The sequence below is a fragment of the Cricetulus griseus genome, chromosome 2 (assembly GCF_003668045.3).
Source record: "Cricetulus griseus strain 17A/GY chromosome 2, alternate assembly CriGri-PICRH-1.0, whole genome shotgun sequence".
In the NCBI taxonomy this organism is placed as follows: Eukaryota; Metazoa; Chordata; class Mammalia; order Rodentia; family Cricetidae; genus Cricetulus; species Cricetulus griseus.
Window position 1 is genome coordinate 85643186 of NC_048595.1, and position 20446 is coordinate 85663631.

Genomic DNA, 20446 nt, shown 5'->3' on the forward strand with positions numbered 1-20446 from the left:
AGATGTTTAGCTTAGTATAACCTCTACTGTTATTTCCCAATTTCTCCTGGGGCTCAGATATCCTGGATGCAAGAACACCTGGTGTCCTGCTGATGGTGTTTAGAAACCAGCTTCCTTGTCATTTAGAAAGAGAAGCAGATAAATAGTCCTGGGACACTGGCAGATGTCAGCCTTGCATTTGCAAGGACAGGGGGTGATGGGGTGTGTCTTATGGAAGGTGTATCTTGGTACCATTTTTCTTTACAGCAGTGTTCCTGATTTTGATGGCATATATTTTTCCATGTAAGTAAATCAATTAATACTTACGTGTTACAGGCTATGACAAGGACTCTGGAATGGCCCCAATACATAGCACAACACCCTGCTGAGCCAGTACAGTGAGGGGAGGGCCAGGTGGTAATTTTCAATTTCAGGCTGGCATGGCTGTATGGAGAAGACTGCATGCTGATTAGATTCAACATCTTTTGATTACTTTCTGTAGCGGGGGTTGTCAAGACTCAGTTTAATTCAGCAGATAACAGAGAGTTTGTTATATGGTACAGTGAAGAGAACAAACAACTCCAGTGAGTGACAAAGATGACATGATAATGCCAACCCTTCCCTGACAGCTTACAGAGTTGTCAAGAAAGGGCATATGCCAAGATGCAGCTCATGAGTAAACCCAGTATTTAGGAGGTTGAAGCAGGAGGGTTGCTGTGAGTTCCAGGCCAGCCTGGGATATACAGTGAATTCCAGGTAAGCATAAGCTGCTGAGTGAGATTTTTGTCTCAAAAACCAAAACCAGAAGTAACACCTTGACACTTGGAATGCATTGAAATGACATGAAAATCCATTTGTGTCTTCAAATGTATGTGCTGCCTTATAATGCTCCATTTCTTCCCCTTTAAAGCAGAGAGAACTATAATATTAAAAATAGATAAATATTATGTTCATTTTTAAATGTATTTGGTGAGTAAAATGAAATAGGCATTCTGAAATATTTCATCTGCAATAAACACTACCATCAGATTATCAACATTAACATTAATTTATGATTTTTTTTTTGCTATTTCATTGCTCCTGGTGTCTCAATACCAGGGTCTTTCTACTGAAAACTCTATCCCTCGGTAATTCTACCTACATAAAGCATAGATTAGTGTACTTTCATAAGCTCTGTATGAGGGGAGACGTCTGTTCAATTCTTCTAAGATACAGACAGTCACAAGGGGGCATCTTCCTTCTGTCACCACTACCTGCTGCTGCCATTTCCCTGGCAAACTTGCAGATTTCAAAGCAAACAGAATGTAATTTCCAGCAGGGATGGGGACTGAAATTTGTCCCCACCTCTGTCCCATTTCTAGACTCCATTCTTGTCCCCGGAGGGTCTTTGCCAGAACCAGCCTCTGCTGTCTCAAGCCCCACTTCAAACCTTCTCTAGACACACACATCTTACTTCACTTTAACACAGTGACAGATGGCAAGGGTGTTGTCCTCGCCTCAGGAACTGGTCCCAGTAGGTATACAGGGTTTGAGGTTGCATTTTTTTGCCGATTTTTTTCCTGCTGATTTTGAATCAGGATACAGGAGAGACTGACGTGCACCTTTAGTCAGTCTCCTACCCACTAACACAATTCATTTTGCTTCCTAGATTATTTTACAAGATGAAGTCACAGCACTTTCCTCAGTTCAGCTCCATATTGCCAAGTCCTTTGGGTTTTTCCTCCTACTTACTATTGGTATTTAATCATATTTTGTCATTTCTTGTGCCTATCATTGTATTGTTGCATAAGCCAGCATTTCTCTGCCTCTGCCTAATGTGTGCGTTGAGGTGGATAGTTCTTCATGTTGAGGGCTGTCTAGGGCACTCAAGTGATTAGCTGCAAGCAGTCTTTATACACTAGATGACAGTAGAGCACCCCCTCCAACACACACACACACACACACACACACACACACACACACACACACACCACCCCTTGTTCTGAACCACTGCTCTAGAGCAGAGTATTGCATTGGCTTCTTTTGTCATCTCAGTGTTCGAGGCTTGACAGAAACAGATTGGGGGGTGGTTCAGCTCCATGTGCTGCACAGAGCATTCCAGAGGTGGGAGCGTATGGAACACAAGGCTGTTCACTTCTTAGGACGAGAAGCAGAGAGGGTCAGATTCAGCCCCTCCAAAACACACTCTCCATGCCTTCCTCCTGTAGTTCTAGACAGAAAACTGGAGCCAAGTATAAAAGAGTCAATAGATAAAAGTAGCTGTTGTCTTTTTATTTTAAAATATTTCTGGAAGTTGCACATGAAACCAACTCAGATCCTAGTTGTGCAAACAAATCCAACTGAAAAAGGTGCCAGAAAAATGCGATTTTACTCTAGATATCTTTGTGTTCAGCTGAAATTCATGGACTCCATTGCTTTTACAGAGAAAAGTCTAGATTCTGAGACTAAAGTGACAATTACTGTGAGTGTATGAACTAAGTGGGGATGCTTCTGTGGTCTGTCCTTACTCTCAGGAAGCTAGGTTAGAGCAATCCCATTCTGCTCACTTTTTAAAGGTGATAGTAGTGGTAGGTTTTGCTAAACTGGAGCTCATAGACAAGAATCTTTCTTATCTCATCAGAAAGAAAAAAGAGACTAAATGTAGTATGTAAAGAGAAGCAAATCGGGAGCAGGGGGAGGAGGTGGAGGAGGGACTAAGAGAAGAGGAGGAAGGGGAAACTGTGGTCGGATGTAAGGTAAACAAATGTTTTAAAAAGAGAAGCAGAAGTGGTTCTGAGTGTGTGTGCATGTGTGTGTGTGCATGCCTGAGTGTGTGTGTGTGTGTGTGTGTGTGTGTGTGTGTGTGTGTGTGTGTGTGTGTTTGTATGTGTTGGCCAGAGTTTGATGTCAGCTATCTTCCTCAATTATTCACTGCCTTATTCTGTGAGACAGGGTCTCTGCTAAACCTTGAGTTCACAAGTTCAGCTAGACTGGCTGGCCAAGGAGTTCTGATTGCAACTGCACAAATCACTGTGCTCTACCTCTACAAGGATGCTGTGATTCTGAACTCATGCTTGCCTGCCAGGGACATTACAGACAGATCCATTTCCCCAAGCCTCTATGACCTACCCCATGCTTTCTTTGTGAAACAGGATCTTACCATGGTCTGAAACCCTCAACACTCCTGCCTCAGCCTGGGATTATATTTAGGCAGGCTCCACTGTGCCTTCATTTCCCAAGGCTTTCTGAGCCTGGCTTCACCAACCAGGCCTTTCCCCAGTTTATTTCCTTGAGCCAATAAATCCCTTTTGTTTAAACAAGGAGGAGCTGGATGCTCATTGCTTGCAACTAGAAGGTCTTAAAGCAACTGTCTGCTTCCCTGAGGTTTTGTTGGGGGGTAAGGGACACGCAAGATAATGTATACAGTGGTTGCCTTGGACCCAGAATGCTAGCTCTTAACGATATGTTTTAAATAACATAAGGTGGATGAAAGTTGGAAAAAACGTTCTTTATAAAAGAGTTCCAAGTTGAATGAGATCTTATTCCTTCTCACAAGACACTACTCTTTCTTCTCCCTTCTTGTTCCTCTTGCAAACACACAACTCCAGAATGATTTTCAAATCTACATTTTCGTCTTGAGGACTAGAATAGAGTGCTACTCAGTTTTCAATTCTCAGGATTTTGCAAGCTGGTACATTCTTGATGATCAGTGAGTACTTCTGGAAGAAGGACTTGGACAGCATTCGTGAATAAGGGTGGTGATATGAGTGGCCAGCATGTATTGAGTACATGTGGTACTCTGAACACATTCCTAGGAGCTTTACTATTCTATGATTTAGTCCTTAATATGTTATTTTTATTCATTTTCCAAAAGAGCAAACTGATACAATCAATAATTAGAGTAGTCAGGATTTCATGTTAGGGAAATTAATCCAAGAGCCCTAATATTCCAGCCTATATGATCAGGCACCTCTCATGTAGGAGGTGGTTCATTAAGTAGAGTTGGAGTTAAACCACTCACTGTTAGAGACCAGGAGAACTCTGGAGTCACTTGATTCCATTGCAAAAGAAAAGTAGACACTGGATTGAAGCCCAGAGGTTCTGGAGGTTTATATAACCACACAGGGTTCTTGATTCCTAGTTGGAATCTCTTTACCAAGGGCTCTACCTTTCATGTAATAAGTATGTGCTTTATGTATGTACATCCTTGAGGCCTTACTTGGAAAAATCACCCCAAGTAGCAGCTGGTATTCCAAAGGGTCTGTATGCCAGGCAGATCTCATCTGTTGAATCACAGGTCCCTACTCAAAGTTCAGAACTTAGCAGGAACTTCACACTCTCCTAGAAGGCTTGCCTGGCCTTAGCCAAGGTCAAATCTTCTGTTTAACCAAGGTCAGTTGTAATTACAAGTAAATATTTGTATATTTGCACACACATAAACATATGTAATCATGCATACACATTTCATGTGTGAATGTCTAGTTGATGGTGATGGTGACAACACTTTTACTTGTTATGAGTTCCTAGAGGGCAGAGTTCATGTCAATTTTCCCTGCTCATCCTCTTAGTACCTATCGAACATCAGAAGCTGCTACATGAGGAAAGAATGGACAAATGCATGAGTGGTTAAATGCAGGAAAGGAGTACCATAATTCGCCACTTGTGATGCGCAGGAGTGGGCACCACTTCAACAGCCTGTGATTTGAACGGGTTCTCGGGAGTCTGCACCACTGATCAGGCAGGCCCTTCAGTAAAGTTATTCAAATACCCACTCTGGGAGGCTTAGATCCCCACTCCCACCCAGCCCCCAAGAGGGGAAAAGAAGCCCAAAAGGTGAGCAAGCAGTTTTCAAGGCATGCTTTCAACTCGGCCAGCACCGCGCGTGTTTTCCTCTGCAGTGTTTCCAATTACTGTGGCACTCTCGGTATCCAGATCCATCTCCAGCGAATTCCTCCGCAGCTCCTTGCCAGACATATGGGATCAATCAGTGCGTTTGTGAGGGAATGTTGACAGCATGACAGGCGAGGGGGTCTGGTGTCATGGAATCTCCAAGAGTCTTTAGCTGGATCCCAGGGAAGAGAGAGGGGGAGGAGAGAGATAGAGGAGAGATAGGGAAAGGAGAGGGAAAAGGAGAGGACAGACAGAAAAGGAGGGAAGTGACTCTGGCTTCACTGCCCCCTTCCTTCAAACATTTTATAGGCTTTGGGAGACAGAGGGGAGGAGGAGAGAAGCGAAATAGCGGAGAGCCAAAGGAGCGGAGCGCTCCAATCCCTCTGAGTCCCGTCTCCAAGCTGCCAGAGGAGTCTGGATCCTGTCCCCAGTGTCACATGCAAGGGCTCTGAGGCTCGCAGCTGCGATCTCGGGTCCCCTCCGCCCAGCTCGGGCCACCGGGCTCCTCTCGTTGCTCTCTGGGACTGTTGACTTGCATTCCCGGGGCCACCGCTCCGCTCGGTCCCCAGCGCAATGTTGTCGTGCCTGGCCTTTTGTTGCTGGACTCTGGCACTGGCGTCCGGCTGGACCAACTTCCAGCCCCTGGCACCGTCGCGCAACTTCAGCTTCCGCCTGTTCCCCGAGGCCTCGTCTGGGGCTCCGGGCAGACTGGCCGTGCCACCCGCATCCGGTGAGGAGGAGGCGGTGGGGAGCAAAGTGGAGCGTCTGGGCCGCGCGTTCCGGAGCCGCGTGCGGCGCCTGCGGGAGCTCAGTGGCCGCCTGGAGCTCGTCTTCTTGGTGGACGAGTCGTCCAGCGTGGGCCAAGCCAACTTCCTCAACGAGCTCAAGTTCGTGCGCAAGCTGCTGTCCGACTTCCCCGTGGTGTCCACAGCCACACGCGTGGCCATCGTCACCTTCTCGTCCAAGAACAACGTGGTGGCGCGCGTGGATTACATCTCCACCAGCCGGGCACACCAGCACAAGTGCGCGCTGCTCAGCCGTGAGATCCCAGCCATCACCTACCGCGGTGGTGGCACCTACACCAAGGGCGCCTTCCAGCAAGCTGCGGTAAGACCCCCACACATCCCAGGCCAGCGCCCCGGGGTTCCTCCTACCCTCAGTTGCCAGCCGCTTCTCCAGTGGGGTTCAGCCCCAGCAAGGCTTAACACGCCCAGGCGAGAGTCTCCAGCCGCACAAACAGGACCATTCTCCAGCTGTCGTTGTGAGGGTGCAGAGGGATAATGGATTTTAAATGCTTAGTGAGGTGTCAGGCTTCTTAAAGGATAGATCCCTTTGAGGGACCCTGGTAGGAAGGGACACTTAATCTCCCTCTCACATCTAAGGTATAGTTTGTGAAGACGGGCCATGCAGCGAACTGAGGACAGCCCTGAATCTTTTTCTCGTTGCAGAAAGAGCACACTTTGCTCCCAGTCTTTGGTTTGTTTATTTGTTTGTGACAGGCTCTCCTGGCCTCCAACTTACTACATGGCAGAGGTGTCCCTAAATTCTGATCCTCCTGCCTCCATCTCCCAAGCGTTGGGATGACAGCCATTGGCCACCAAGACTTTATGCTCCAGGTTTTTAATAAATGAATGTCTAGCATCTGACAAAAGTCAGTTTCACATGGTAGATCTTTATAAAAATGTATCTTTTTCCTAACTTCAAAGTAATACATAGCTGAGCATAATTTAGAACACAGAAATATTTAAGGCAATCCAGCAAGTCAGTGTTTATAGAATAAATGAAACATAAAGGAGTGTGAAACCCCAATAATCTCTTCATTCTTAAAATTCCAGTAGATATACAAGTGAATGTTGTTCAATATGTATATTCATATATTATTTCAACAAACTTGCTAGCTTAGAGTTTTGTGGCCTGCATCCTTCATCTGTTACATATGATTGAAATGCACACACTACCCTGTGGTGTGTCCATGGAGGTCTGAAAAGGAAACTGGATCCCCTGAGTTACAGGCGGTTGTAAGCTGCCATGTGGGTGCTGGTAAGGGAATTGAAGTCCTCTCTCTGCCTGAGCCAGTGTTCTTAGTCACTGTGTCATCTCTCCAGCCTCACAACAACTGAGTGGTTTGAACTAATTAATGTGTAGAGAGCACACATTCATGTCTTTTAAATAAGGAATTTGGGAAGCTTTTATTACAGGGATATTGTTTTACTCTTAGTGATTTCTATACACTCTTTATGTAGTGAGGCCAGGAACCTGTTTTGTATATGCAGCAAATATATTTTACAGTTTGTTGTATTTGAATGAATAGTTTAAACCTTCATTTGCTCAAATCTATCAAAGTTTGCTTTTAAGGTCCAAATTTGGGCAGCTGCGGAGAATGGCTCAGCACTTAAAAGCACTTGCTACTCTTGGAGAGGATCTAGGTTTATGTCTTGGCATCCAGTTAGTGGCTCACAGTCAACCTTAACTCCAGTTCCAGGGGATCCAACACCCTCTTCTGACCTCCCTAGGCATCAGACATGCATATGTTGCATATACAAACATGCAGACAAAACACTCATACACATACAAAACATAAATCTTTAAAACATTTAAATATCTTGTATTTGCTTATATTGTTATAATGACTGTCACATTGCCCAAATCAGAAATGTTTTCCCCTTAACAGTTTACTTAATCTGGAACTGGCTTAGGGGTTCCATTCAAAGACATTCATTTTTTTTTGTCCCAGCTCACTAGTAACTAATTTTTCCCAATTTAGTTGAATGTCTCTCATTTTGAAAAGATTTATTTTTATTTTATGTGCATGTATGTCTGTGTGAGGGTGCCAGATCACCTGAAACTGGAATTATGGATATTTGTTAAATGTCATTCCTAGGAATTGAACCTAAGTCCTCTGGAAGAGTAGTCAGTGCTCCAAACCACTGAGCTGTCTCTTTGGTCCCCAGTTGAATGTCTCTTTAACCACCTAGTAAATATGAATGAGTGCTTGGCCCTCTCCTGATTTAGTTGCTGTAATTTTACAGCATATTTAAATGTGAGGTAGTGAAAAAGCTCCTCTTTAGTCTGTCTTAACTTTTTCCATCAGTCTTTCCTAGGCATTATGCAATGTGCATTTTAATTTATTTTCTTGTAATTCCAGTGAAAACCAATAAGATTTTTATTTCAATACAGAAAATATTGAAGTGTTTGGGAGTTATTACATTTTTAGAATGAGCTATGCTCATTTATACTTTTTATCAATCAATAGTTGTGGCTTTTCAAGAGTCCTGTAAATACTTTTAAAAATTTAGACCTAATTATATCCAACATTATTACATATAAATTTATCCTTTGTGGCACTAACAATCAAGCTTAGGCTCTTACATAAGCTGGGTAAGTGCTTTATCACTGAGCTATATCTCCAGGTTTCTTTTTTAACTTTTTATTGTTGTGAGATGGGGTCTCTCTAAGTTGCTCAGGCTAATATTGTATTTATGATCCTCTTACCTCAGCTTCCTGAGTAGCTGCGATTCCAGGCCTGCACAGAGAGACCAATGCATCTTTTACATTTTATTTTAAACAATTATTCTTGAATTATCAAGACATTCTTAATTTTTATATCTCTATTTCTTTTTCAGGCATGTATCTTGGTTGTATCTTCCCTCATCTCTTATCCTCAGCATGCCCTAGTCCCGAACATAGACCCCATCTCACTTCATATTTATTTGTTTATTTAATATTTTATTTTATTTGGTTTCATGAGACACAGTTTCTCTGTGCAACAGTCTTGGCTGTCATTGAACTCTCTTTGTAGACAAGGCTAGCTTTGAACTCACAGAGATCTGCCTGCCTCTGTCTTCCGAGTGCTGGGACAAAAGGTGTAAGCCACCACCACCTGGCTTTTATAACCTCCAAAGTCCATCCAGTTAGTGCTGCCTTCTGCACATGTGTGTGTAGGACAAAATCTTCCTATACTGACCAAGTCATCCTTGAAGCTCTGGGAACAGGGAACTCTCCTGTCTCTGCTTCCTGTGTAGCTGGGACTACAGACAATTGCCACCATACTTAGCACTCAGTTTCTCAGTGAAGTTTCTTAGACTCATGTTTTAATGCAACCTCATAAATTTTCGTTTACTAGTAATGTATAGAAAATGAAGTAATCAGAAAAGTTTCCTGTAATCATACTGTGACATGTTGACATATTATATATGCATATACCTGTGTATGTATGAGGGCATACATAGTATTTACCTACAAGTGAAGGAATTGTTCATTCTCTTTAGGTTTCTGCCAACCCCCCTTTCAGCTAGCTATTTTTTTTTACACTTTCAGGTTAAAGTTTTTTATTTAGGTGAAGTCTGTGCTGATACAAGGTTGAAGTAGATGAAACACGAACAAGCCAATCCTGTTTATTCTTAGTGCTTTGAATTTTAATAGCACAATGCTTGAGAAATGGTCTAGTTAATTTGGATTGCTGAGCACTTTTACAAAAAGAATGGGGACATAACAAGCAGCAGAACAACATAAAAATCAAAGGAACATCCACCAAAGAATTAGATCTAAGAAACTCATTTTGAAGAGGATCATTCAGCCTACCATTCATAACAAGAAATTCACTTCTACTGTATGGGTTTCTTGTATGGTCACAATTTTTCATCCAGGATTAGCTATTATTGTACATGTAGGCTATTACAAACAGCATATTATATACATGCCCATATATTTGAAGGGACATCATTGCATCTGAGAGTATGTGTGTGCCAACTTGCTCAGAAGAAAATGGCACCAGATTGTACTCTGATGAGTGGTGGCCATGTCAGTATTAGAATGCAGGCTGGGCAACCCATGCCAGTATTTGAATAGCCATTGATTTTATCTGTGTGAGAGAATGTATTCCCCTATTAGCAAGGCTAAGTATGTATGTCCCCATGCACTCTGACCACTTCTGTAACTGCTCCTTTTTGAATACATATTTGAACATTCAGGGATTAGCACCCATTTTTTATCTGGACATGGTTCTTTTTCTTCCTGGTTGGCAAACACACTTTGAATTGTAGTACAACCCTTAGCTGACAATTAGATAATACCTACCATTTTATCAATCATCTGGTTTTCTTTTCCTTTTCTCATGTACCTTATGACACTTTAAAGGCTTTCCCCATTATGGGATAAAGTAACAACTGAGGGATGCTCTGTATTTATTGAAATAGTTGCACCAGGAAGAACCCACTTTCAAGCATACCCTGGCCTGACATTCATTCCCAGAACCCATCATATCATTACAGTTAGCCCTATTCTTTTTTTTTTTTGATTTATACTTACTTTATTACCTCTCCATTCTTCATGTTGAACAAGATCATAATAGTGCTTTCTTGAAAGGAATTTATATGATTCTAAAAAGTCTTTGCAAAGTCATTATTTTTTTATTTAGAGAATACTTTATTAGTTTCTGTATCATTCCTATCTAACAAAAAAAGTTTTGTTACTCTTGTGGTACCTGGCACCATTTTTTTGAAAATTAGCTTCTCAATCATCATCTGGAAGGAAATCATTCTGAGCAACATCATTAAAAACAGCTCTGATAAAGCACGGTCAATACTATGTATCATAAAGCAGGTCCACATATGAGTGAGTACATATCATATTTGTCTTTTTGTGATTGGGTTACCTTGCTCAGAATGGTTTCTTCAAGTTCCATCCATTTTCCTGCAAATTTCAAAATTCCATTGTTTTTTTTTCTGCTGAGTAGTACTCCATTGTGTAAATGTACCACAATTTCTCTATCCATTCTTCGGTTGAGGGGCATCTAGGCTGCTTCCAGTTTCTGGCTATTACAAATAATGCTGCTATGAACATGGTTGAACAGATGTCCTTGTTATATGAATGTGCTTCTTTTGGGTAGATGCCTAGGAGTGGAATTGCTGGATCTTGTGGTAGACTCATTCACATTTTCTTGAGGAGTTGCCATACAGATTTCCAAAGTGGCTGTACAAGTTGGCAATCCCACCAGCAGTGGAGGAATGTTCCTCTTTCTCCACATCCTCTCCAGCATAAACTGTCATTGGTATTTTTGATTTTAGCCATTCTGACAGGAGTAAGATGGTATCTCAGAGTTGTTTTGATTTGCATTTCCCTGATGGCTAAGGATGTTGAACACTTTCTTATGTGTCTTTCAGCCATTTTAGATTCCTCTATTGAGAATTGTCTATTTAGTTCTGTACCCCATTTTTTAATTGGATTGTTTGGTGTTTTAGAGAATACCTTCTTGAGTTCTTTATATATTTTGGAGATCAGTCTTCTGTCAGATGTGGGGTTAGCTAGCCCTATTCTTTTGAATTTTTTTTTTTTTACTTTTGTTTTGTTTTGTTTTCGAGACAGGGTTTCTCTGTGTAGCTTTGGAGCCTATCCTGGCACTCGCTCTGGAGACCAGGCTGGCCTTGAACTCACAGAGATCTGCCTGGCTCTGCCTCCTGAGTGCTGGGATTAAAGGCGTGCACCACCAACGCCCGGCAAGCTAGCCCTATTCTTAATGGCATGCATTGCCCACTTTGCCAAGGAGAACACAACTGTACTGAGGAAACCATGTCATGTCCAGCTTTTCCATTTGGTTTAGCCAAGCCTGCTCTGGGTTTCTGAGACTGCTGATTCCCTACATGTGAAGTGGGGAATGAGTCAAAGTACACAGTGCTTGCCTCAAGACCTGCTCTGTCTTCAGCTCCCCCTTCCAAATACTGCTTATTGTCTTGGAAAGCAGGGGTTGCCAAAACAAGGCTCCTGGTGTATTTATTCCTTTTGGCACCATCTGTGACTAGCAAGCAGAGGTTTCTCAAATGTTTCTCTTAACTGAACTTTGCCCTGACTTTATTCTCTTTCCTCCTTTTGGTTAAGTTATGAGAAGGGACAGAGGTCACCTGGACCCAGTCCCTGTCCAGCCAGAAACCTACGTGTCTTTCTTATAACTTTGCAAGCCTCTGATGGACATTCTTAGATGTAAAATATAATATTTATAGAAAGTCATGGGAGGGAGACAACACTAGGAAAAGGTGCTAGTGAGACTATAAGTGAATTTTTTACTATAGATCATACAGGTACAGTTCACTGCCAGTTCAGTTTGCAAATGGCAAGCCGTGGAGTTTGGATTCAGATATGAAAGTTGCATGATTCATTGGAAATTAGATAATTCACCAGCTTCCTGGATGTGTGCAGAATGGTGACACTTGAACTGTTTGGTGACTTGGCCTTTGTATGAAGTACAAAGATGTACAAGCACAGATAAATACTTTTATCTATTACAAGTTGGACACTTTTTCTTTTTAAACTATTCATTTTCAATCTCATGTATGTGTCTGTATGTGGATTTATACATATGAGTGCAGTGCCCAAAGGAGCCTGAAGAATGCATTAGATCCACTGGAGCTGGAGTTTCAAGTGTTTGTGAACTGCCAGCATGGGTGCTGGGAATGGAATGCAGGTCCTCTGCAAAGGCATATGCTGCCTTAACCACTGAGCCATCTCTCCAGCCCCACCTATTCCTCTTTATAGAACCTTACTCTGAAGAACTTTCTTGACTAACATAAACCTTTCTCAGCATATTTTTGATTGCTTAAACAAGAAGGGTAGCAGCTGTGTGCTTTTAATATGTGGCATTAGAACTGTTCAACCTTTTTGGGAGTGTGTGGGAGAATGTCTGTGGTCATCACACTTGATTTGAAGCAATAAACTTCAGTGTGGGCACGCTTTCTTTAGCTACTACCTCTGGCATGCTTCAAAGAGTGTAGGGCTGGAATAGTGAATTGAGTAGCCAGCACTAGCCCTACGATGTGAACATCTTCCTGCCTTGCTATCAGTTTGTACACACTTCTATCTACATGTCCCAAATATATTACACTTTCCCTCCTTTCCTGCCCCCTTCTCACCTCTCCCCATCTCCTCCTCTGTCCTCTCTTCCTTTTCCTTCTTCTCCTTCGCATGTTTCTACTATAAGGAAGTCATCCCAAGACCTCAAACAGAAGAAAAAGGCAAAGACAGTCATACTCCATTTAAAGAGACTCTTGTCACAGTCCACCTAATATTTTCCTGTACTTCTCATTGAGGGAAACCTGAGCTTATGTCCACCCTTAGCTTCAGGCAGTTTTATTAGTGAGAAGGAAGAGCAGGATAGACGCTGGCATACCTGATGTATATCCAAGTCAATACAATCATATTTCTAACTGTTCAATAGCATGGTAAATTGTTCAGAAGTATGTAGTATCAGAACTTCCTATAATATAACTGAATTGTCGTTGACAATCATGTTTGTTATTACCTGGATGTCACAGAATGCATCTCTAATGCTAGCAGTTGGGAGGTAGAGTCAGAAAGATCAGGAGTTCAAGGTCAGCCTTGGCTTAGTAGCAAGTATGAGGCCAGCCTGAGCTACACGAGACTGTATCAAACAAACTATGTATATACATGAAAGGAAAAGCCAGGCAAAAGCCCTCCAGAATATGAGCAGTATTTATTTACAGGGAACATATTTACCAATTTGAATACATCTGTTTCCCTCCACTTGTAAATGTAGTTATTATGAGCATGTCTAACTTTCTAGGAAGTGAAGTACCAATCTCTTACATTAGGAAAGGTGACTGAAAGGGGACAATACCTTTGGGACTCTAAAGGTCCATGCTAGTATGACTACTCTCAAGTATAAAATGCTTTTCATTTTGTAAATATTTATTTGTTTTATGGTGTAAATGTTTTGGCTGCAGGTATGTGTTTGTATCACATGGGTGCTGGGAAGCAAACCCAGGTTCCCCTCAAGAGCAACAAGCGTTCCAAACTGATAAGCCGTCCTCCAGCCCTAAAATCCCTTTTAAAAGTCTGTTTCCCCCCTTAATCTTCATAAGAATGTAGCATCTTACCCCACAGTACAACTCTACTTGGAAAACCAAGAGGATGCTCAAGTTCATTGTCTGGAAGTGGAAATGAAAAAATTCCAGTCTTGTTTTGTCAAATGCCTGAGGCTGTAACATTGAGTCTTTCAGGGTTCACAAGCTGTGCTGGATGCAGGCATCACCCTCTGTGCCCTCCCGCTCACTCCAGCTGTCCTTTATTCCCCCAATTTTACACTGGATCCTGAGGCCTCAGGCACACATAAAAACCTGCAAACTGGTGGCAGTGGATCGTTCAGTTCGTGGAGACCTCTGTGAAGAGAAGACCTGAGAGTCAAGGATGTGCCACCAAGCAGGTGTTGACATTGCAGATGGTGGAAATAATTGACTCTATCCTCTGACTGAGAGGCCACTGAAAGACAGTGGCTTTCCTTGGTTTGTCACACGTGGATAGGTCTATGACTAATGTTCTGTCAGGTTTTCTCATTTTCACTAATATAAGCAGCAAAGAACATTTCCAGGGAAGAGAGATGTCTTCTAATATTTTATGTTATCCCTCATAAAAGCAATTGCATCAAGGATCCATTTTTCTTGGTTAATTCTCTCCTCCCCTGGATCCCCAGCTTTACTTGTGTGGTGAGCTTTGTTCTAGCCTCTACAAGGCAGAATCTTGGCATCTTGTCGTCAGCTGAGATGCGTGTTGCTTACTAGGGGCGACTCTTTGCATCTCGGCTCACTCATTTTGCCTTATGCCAATGCCACCCTATTTGCAGACTAAAACTGTACACCTTGGTCCTGTTGTATAATAGCCTCACCTTTCCAGCTGAATCTGAAATAGATCTTGGGAAAAAGAAAGCATTTCATTTGCTTGTTTCTGTCTGTTCTTTCCCGCACAGCACCATTTCTAGCCAGGCTTTGTCATTTTAGTCACATTTCCCCACAAAATATGCAGTCTTGGCTTTTGAGTGTTGCTTCAAAAGTCATGATTTCGGGAAGTTGTTACTTGGAATTTTCTGGCCTTAAAGATACCAGAGTTAAGGCTGTTTGTACACAACCCAATCTAATTAGTAAAACCCCACACTGCAAGTAAGCTGCAAAGGACGTTATATGAGATTTTCTTTTCTGTCGCCCTAGATTCAGTGCCAAGACCCATGGCTCGCAGTAAGGAGCACTGTGCATTCCACATGTTAATGAGAGGCACTGACAACTGAGAAGAAAATGTTCCTCAGAGTTCATGGATCCTGTACAGATCCTCCCCAGCAAAGTCAATCATACCCCTCCCTCCCCCCACCTAACACCTTTCCCTGGCCTCCACAAGCCAGCAAGAAGGAAGCAAAGAAACAGAGCATGAACGGAGGTATTGGATTTGAGTGGAGAGTGGTATTCTTAAAGAATAATAGAACTCTTCCTTCCCTTGTGTTTTGTGTTTCCCTTGCTCCAACTGGGTGGAGGGAAGATCCACATTCTATGCACCAGTTGTTAATTTAGGTGGACAAAAGCCTTGCTTTGATTCTGGGGCTAGAAATACAGCCAGTGTCTTGGTTTACATTTGGACAGAAGTCTAACCCAGGAAGAGCATCTGAATGTAAGAGGTAGCTGATCTGGGAGGTGATCCAAGCAGCTATGGGTGGGAGAGGAAGGAAGCGAGACAAGGATAGGAAGGGTGCCAACAACAATACGAGTGGTAGTTGGTGTTTAATTCTGCCGTGGAACACTGGGAGCCAGTGTCAATTCAAGCCTCAAACCTCAAGTATCGAAAGTGGAGGGAGGAAGATCTCAGGTCCTTTAAAACATCCTCATGTCAGGCACTGTTGAGTGTTGCTGAGGAGGTCAATTCTATGTCACTAGCAGGTCCTCTGCACGCACACAGAATGGTCTCCATGAAACCAGGAAAGCCCCAAGCAAAGAGATGCTGGTATGGGAAGTTTGGGAAGGGGAAAAAGTTGCAGAGGAAGGTGATGAACTATAACAGGTTAGGTCTGGAGCTTCGGTGCAGCACATGCCGTATGTGTATGAGGCCCTGGTTTCAATCCCCAGCACTACAGAAGCAAAGATGTGTGACTTTACATGGGAGGAGAGTCACGGAAAACATCTGGGCCCAGGTGATGCTTTAGCCTCTAAGCAAGAAAACCACAGGAGCCTAAAGCTCTTAGTGAAGTGGAGGGTGAGAAAAGAATGGGAGGTTCTCCACAGAGCTCAGCATAGGCCAGCCTCGGACATCCCACAAACACAGAGAGCATTGCTGATTATTTCCCCTTATTTCCTTTCACTTATATTTCAACATTCTCTTTCTCTTGTGGCTTCAAGCCTAAAGAAATGGAGATAAGATTTATCTGGCAATAGTGGCCATCATACCAACAGTATATTTCTTTTCAGGAATTTTGCAAACTGGTTCACTTAACATTCTCCCAAAATGTGAGAGATGTAATGTTTGAGCTGCTTTTCCTGTTCTGTGATAAATCCCCTGACAGAAGGCACTCATGGGGAAAAGGTTTATTCTGGTTCACAGTTCACAGGCCCAGGCCATCAAGATGTGGGTGGTTACAGAAGCAGGAACACGAGGGAGCTGTCACATTCCATTTGCAGTCAGGAAGCAGGGAGTTAAGAGCGTTGGTGCTAGCTGTCTCTATCCTCATAGCTGTCTGAGTCCCAAGCCTGGGTGAGCTATGCTGCTGCCCACTTTTTTATACATCTTCCCATGTCAGCAAGCCTGATCAAGATAATCTTTCACAGGTCTTACTTTTCTAGCACTGTGATAAAGTGTCATGACCAAGGTAACTTGTTAAAGAAAGTGTTTAATTTGCCTTACAGTTTCAGAGGGTTAGAGTCCGAGATGGCAGAGCTGAGAGCTCACATCTTACTCCACAACCACAAAGCAGGGGAAGAGAAAAATCCCACGAGTCTTTTGAAACCTCAAAGCCTGCTCCCTGTGGCACACCTTCTCCAACAAGACCACACCCCATAATCCTTTACAAACCATTCCACCAACTGGGACCAAGCATTCAAATATATGAACCTGTGGGAACCATTCTCATTCAAACACCACAGCAGGCATTCACACAAGTTTGTCTCCTACATGAATCTAGAGCCTATCAAGTTGACAATCATTATCAGTCATCACAAATAATACAGGGAAACTGAGGAAACAGGAACTCAGGCCATCTAGTACATAGCTCTTCCATGATATACATCAGCTAATGTTATTTCTATCTAGGACCTAAAAGCAGCACTCACTATCATTTCAGAGCCCTGGAACAGTCACATGGTCAGTATGGTTAATGTCAGCCAGCACAGTAAAGAGTCTGGTACCTCTCTGACTTCTTTTCTGCTCCAGATCTATGGTGCAGTAGGCTATGACCTGTGGACACTGAGAAATTTTATCAAGTAGCAAACTATCTTGCCAATTCTCCCTTATCTGTCTAAATGTTTTTCTTTTTCTGTTTTTATTTTATTTAATTTTTACAAAATTATAATTTCACATGCCAATCCCTTCACCCTCTCCCCCCTCCTCCCACCTTCCACCCACCCCCTCCCTTCAACCCCTCCACTTTCCATGGAGGGTAGGGCCCTCCACGGGGGCTCCTCAAATTCCACAACACCATCCTGGGCCTGGCCTAGGCCCTCCCCCCTGTGTCCAGGCCGAGAGAGCATCCCTTCACATGGGATTGGCTCTCGAAGTCCCTTCTTACACCAGGGAAAAATACTGTTCCACTACCAGAGGCCCCATAGGGTGCCGAGGCCTCCTCCTTTACATCCACTTTCAGGTGTCTGGATCAGTCCCATGATGGCCTCCCAGACAGCAGTCTGGGGTCCATGTGCTCCCCCTTGTTCAGGTCAGCTGTTTCTGTGGGATTGATTCATCAGCCTGGTCCCGACCCCCTTGATCTTCATTTCTCCCTCTCTACAACTGGGTTCCAGAGTTCCGTTCAGTGTGTATCTGTGGGCGTCTGCCTCTGCTTCCATCAGCCACTGGATGAGGGCTCTAGGATGGCATATAAAGTAGTCATCAGTCTCATTATAGGGGAAGGGCATTTAGGGTAGCCTCTCCACCACCGCCTAGATCGTCAGTTGGTGTGATCCTTGTAAGAGCTCTGGAAATCTCCCTAGTGCCAGATCTCTCCTCGGACCTATAATGGCTCCATCTATTAGGATATCTCTCATCTTGCTCTCCTCTATTTTCCCCCCAACTCAACCTTTCTGGTCCTCCATTTCTTCCTCTCCCCTCCTCTTCTCCTCCTCACATTCTGTCAACTCCCTCTCCCTTACCCTCATGCTCCCAATTAGCTTATGAGATCCTGGCCTTTCCCATTCTCCAGGTACCATGCATTTTTCTCTTAGAGTCCTTCTTGTTTCCCAGTTCCTTTGGTGAAGAGAATTGTAGGCTGGTAATCCCTTGTTCTAGGTATAAAATTAATATATGTGTGAGTACATACCATGTTTCTCTTTTGTGACTGGGTTACCTCACTCAGGATGGTTTCTTCTAGTTCCATCCATTTGACTGCAAATTTCAAGATTCTGTTGCTTTTTTTTTTCTTTCTGCTGAGTAGTACTCCATTGTGTAAACGTACCACATTTTCTCTGTCCTTTCTTCAGTTGAGGGACATCTAGGTTGTTTCCAGGTTCTGGCTATTACAAACAACGCTGCTGTGAACATGGTTGAACATATGTCCTTGTTGTATGAATGTGCATTATTTGGGTATATGCCCAAGAGAGGAACTGCTGCATCTTGAGGTAGACTGATTCCCATTTTCTGAGCAACCACCATACTGATTTCCAGAGTGGTCTTACAAGTTTGCACTCCCACCAGCAATGGAGGAGTGTTCCTTTTTCTCCACATCCTCTCCAGCATAGATTGTCATTGGTGTTTTTGATTTTAGCCATTCTGACAGGTGTAAGATGGTATCACAGAGTTGTTTTGAGTTGCATTTCTCAGATGGCTAAGGATTTTGAGCACTTTCTTAAATGTATTTCAGCCATTTTAAATTCTTCTGTTGAGAATTCTCTATTTAGTTATTTGCCCCAGTTTTTAATTTCATTGATTGGTGTTTTGGTGGCTAGCTTCTTGAGTTCATTGTATATTTTGGAAATCAGCTCTCTGTCAGATATGGGGTTGGTGAAGATCTTTTCTCAATCTGTGGGCTGTCGTTTTGTCTTGCTGACTGTGTCCTTTGCCTTACAGAAGCTTCTCAGTTTCAGGAGGTCCCATTTATTAATTGTAGATCTCAATGTCTGTGCTACTGGTGTTATGTTCAGGAAGCGGTCTCCTGTACCAATATGTTCAAGGGTATCTCCCACTTTCGCTTCTATAAGATTCAGTGTGGCTGGATTTGTGTTGAGATCTTTGATCCATTTGCACTTAAGTTTTGTGCATGGTGACAAATATGGATCTATCTGCAGTCCTCTGCATGTCCAAATCCAGTTTTGCCAGCACCATTTGTTAAAGATGCTATCTTTTTTCCATTGTATAGATTTAGCATCTTTGTCGAAAATCAGGTGTTCATAGGTGTGTGGGTAAATATCAGGATTTCAATTTGATTCCATTGGTCTATCTATCTATTTTTTGTGCTAATACCAAGCTGTTTTCAGGAGTATGGCTCTATAATAGAGCTTGAAGTCAGGAATGGTGATGCCTCCAGAGGGTCCTTTATTATACAGGGTTGTTTTGGCTATCCTAGGTTTTTTGTTTTTCCATATAAAGTTGAGTATTGTTCTTCCAAGGTCTGTGAAGAACTGTGTTAGGATTTTGATGGGGGTTGTGTTGAATATATAGATTGCTTTTGGCAAGATTGCCATTTTTACTATGTTGATTCTACCTATCCAAGAGCATGGGAGTTCTTTCTATTTTCTAGTATCTTCTTTAATTTCTTTCTTTAAAGACTCAAAATTCTTGCTGTACAGGTCTTTCACTTTTTTGGTTAGTATTACCCTAAGATATTTTATGTTATTTGTGGATATTGTGAAGGGTGATGTTTCTCTGATTTCTTTCTCATTCTGTTTATCATCTGTATACAGTAGGGCTACTGATTTTTTTTTAGTTAATTTTGTATCCTGCTACTTTGCTGAAGTTGTTTATAAGCTGTAGGAGTTCCCTGGTAGAGTTTTTTGGGTCACATATGTGGACTATCATATCATCTGTAAATAGTGAAAGTTTGACTTCTTCCTTTCCAATTTGTATCCCCTTGATCTCCTTTTGTTGTCTTATTGCTCTTGCTAGGACATCAAGTACAATATTGAAGAGATATGGAGAGATTGGACAGCCTTGTCTTGTTCCTGATTTTATAGGAATTGCTTTGCGTTTCTCTCCATTTAGTTGGATGTTGGCTGTTGGTTTGCTATATATTGCTTTTATCATATTTAGATATGTTCCTGTTATTCCTGTTCTCTCCAAGATCTTTATCATGAAGGGATGCTGGATTTTGTCACAGGCTTTTTTGGCATGTAGTGAGATGATCATGTGGTTTTTCTTTTTCAGTTTGTTTATATGGTGGATTACATTGATGGATTTTCCTATGTTGAACCGTCCTTGCATCTCTGGGATGAGGTCTACTTGATCATGGTGGATGATTTTTCTGATGTGTTCTTAAATTCGATTAGCCAATATTTTGTTGAGTATTTTTGCATCAATGTTCATGAGGGATATTGGTCTGTAGTTTTCTTTCTTAGTTGTGTCTTTGTGTAGCTTGGGTATCAAGGTTATTGTAGCCTCCTAAAAAGAGTTTGGCAGTGTCCCTTCTGCTTCTATT

At 42.6% G+C, this 20446-nt stretch overlaps 1 protein-coding gene across 1 annotated transcript in view; it reads left to right on the forward strand.

The window, feature by feature from the left end:
- Positions 1-5421: 5421 nt before the first annotated feature.
- The window catches only part of Svep1 (sushi, von Willebrand factor type A, EGF and pentraxin domain containing 1), a 179026-nt gene continuing 164001 nt past the window's right edge, over positions 5422-20446 (forward strand). The window contains exon 1 of the mRNA XM_027403038.2: positions 5422-5955. Within this exon, the coding sequence (XP_027258839.1) occupies positions 5422-5955 (534 nt within the window). The remainder of the gene's footprint in view (positions 5956-20446) is intronic.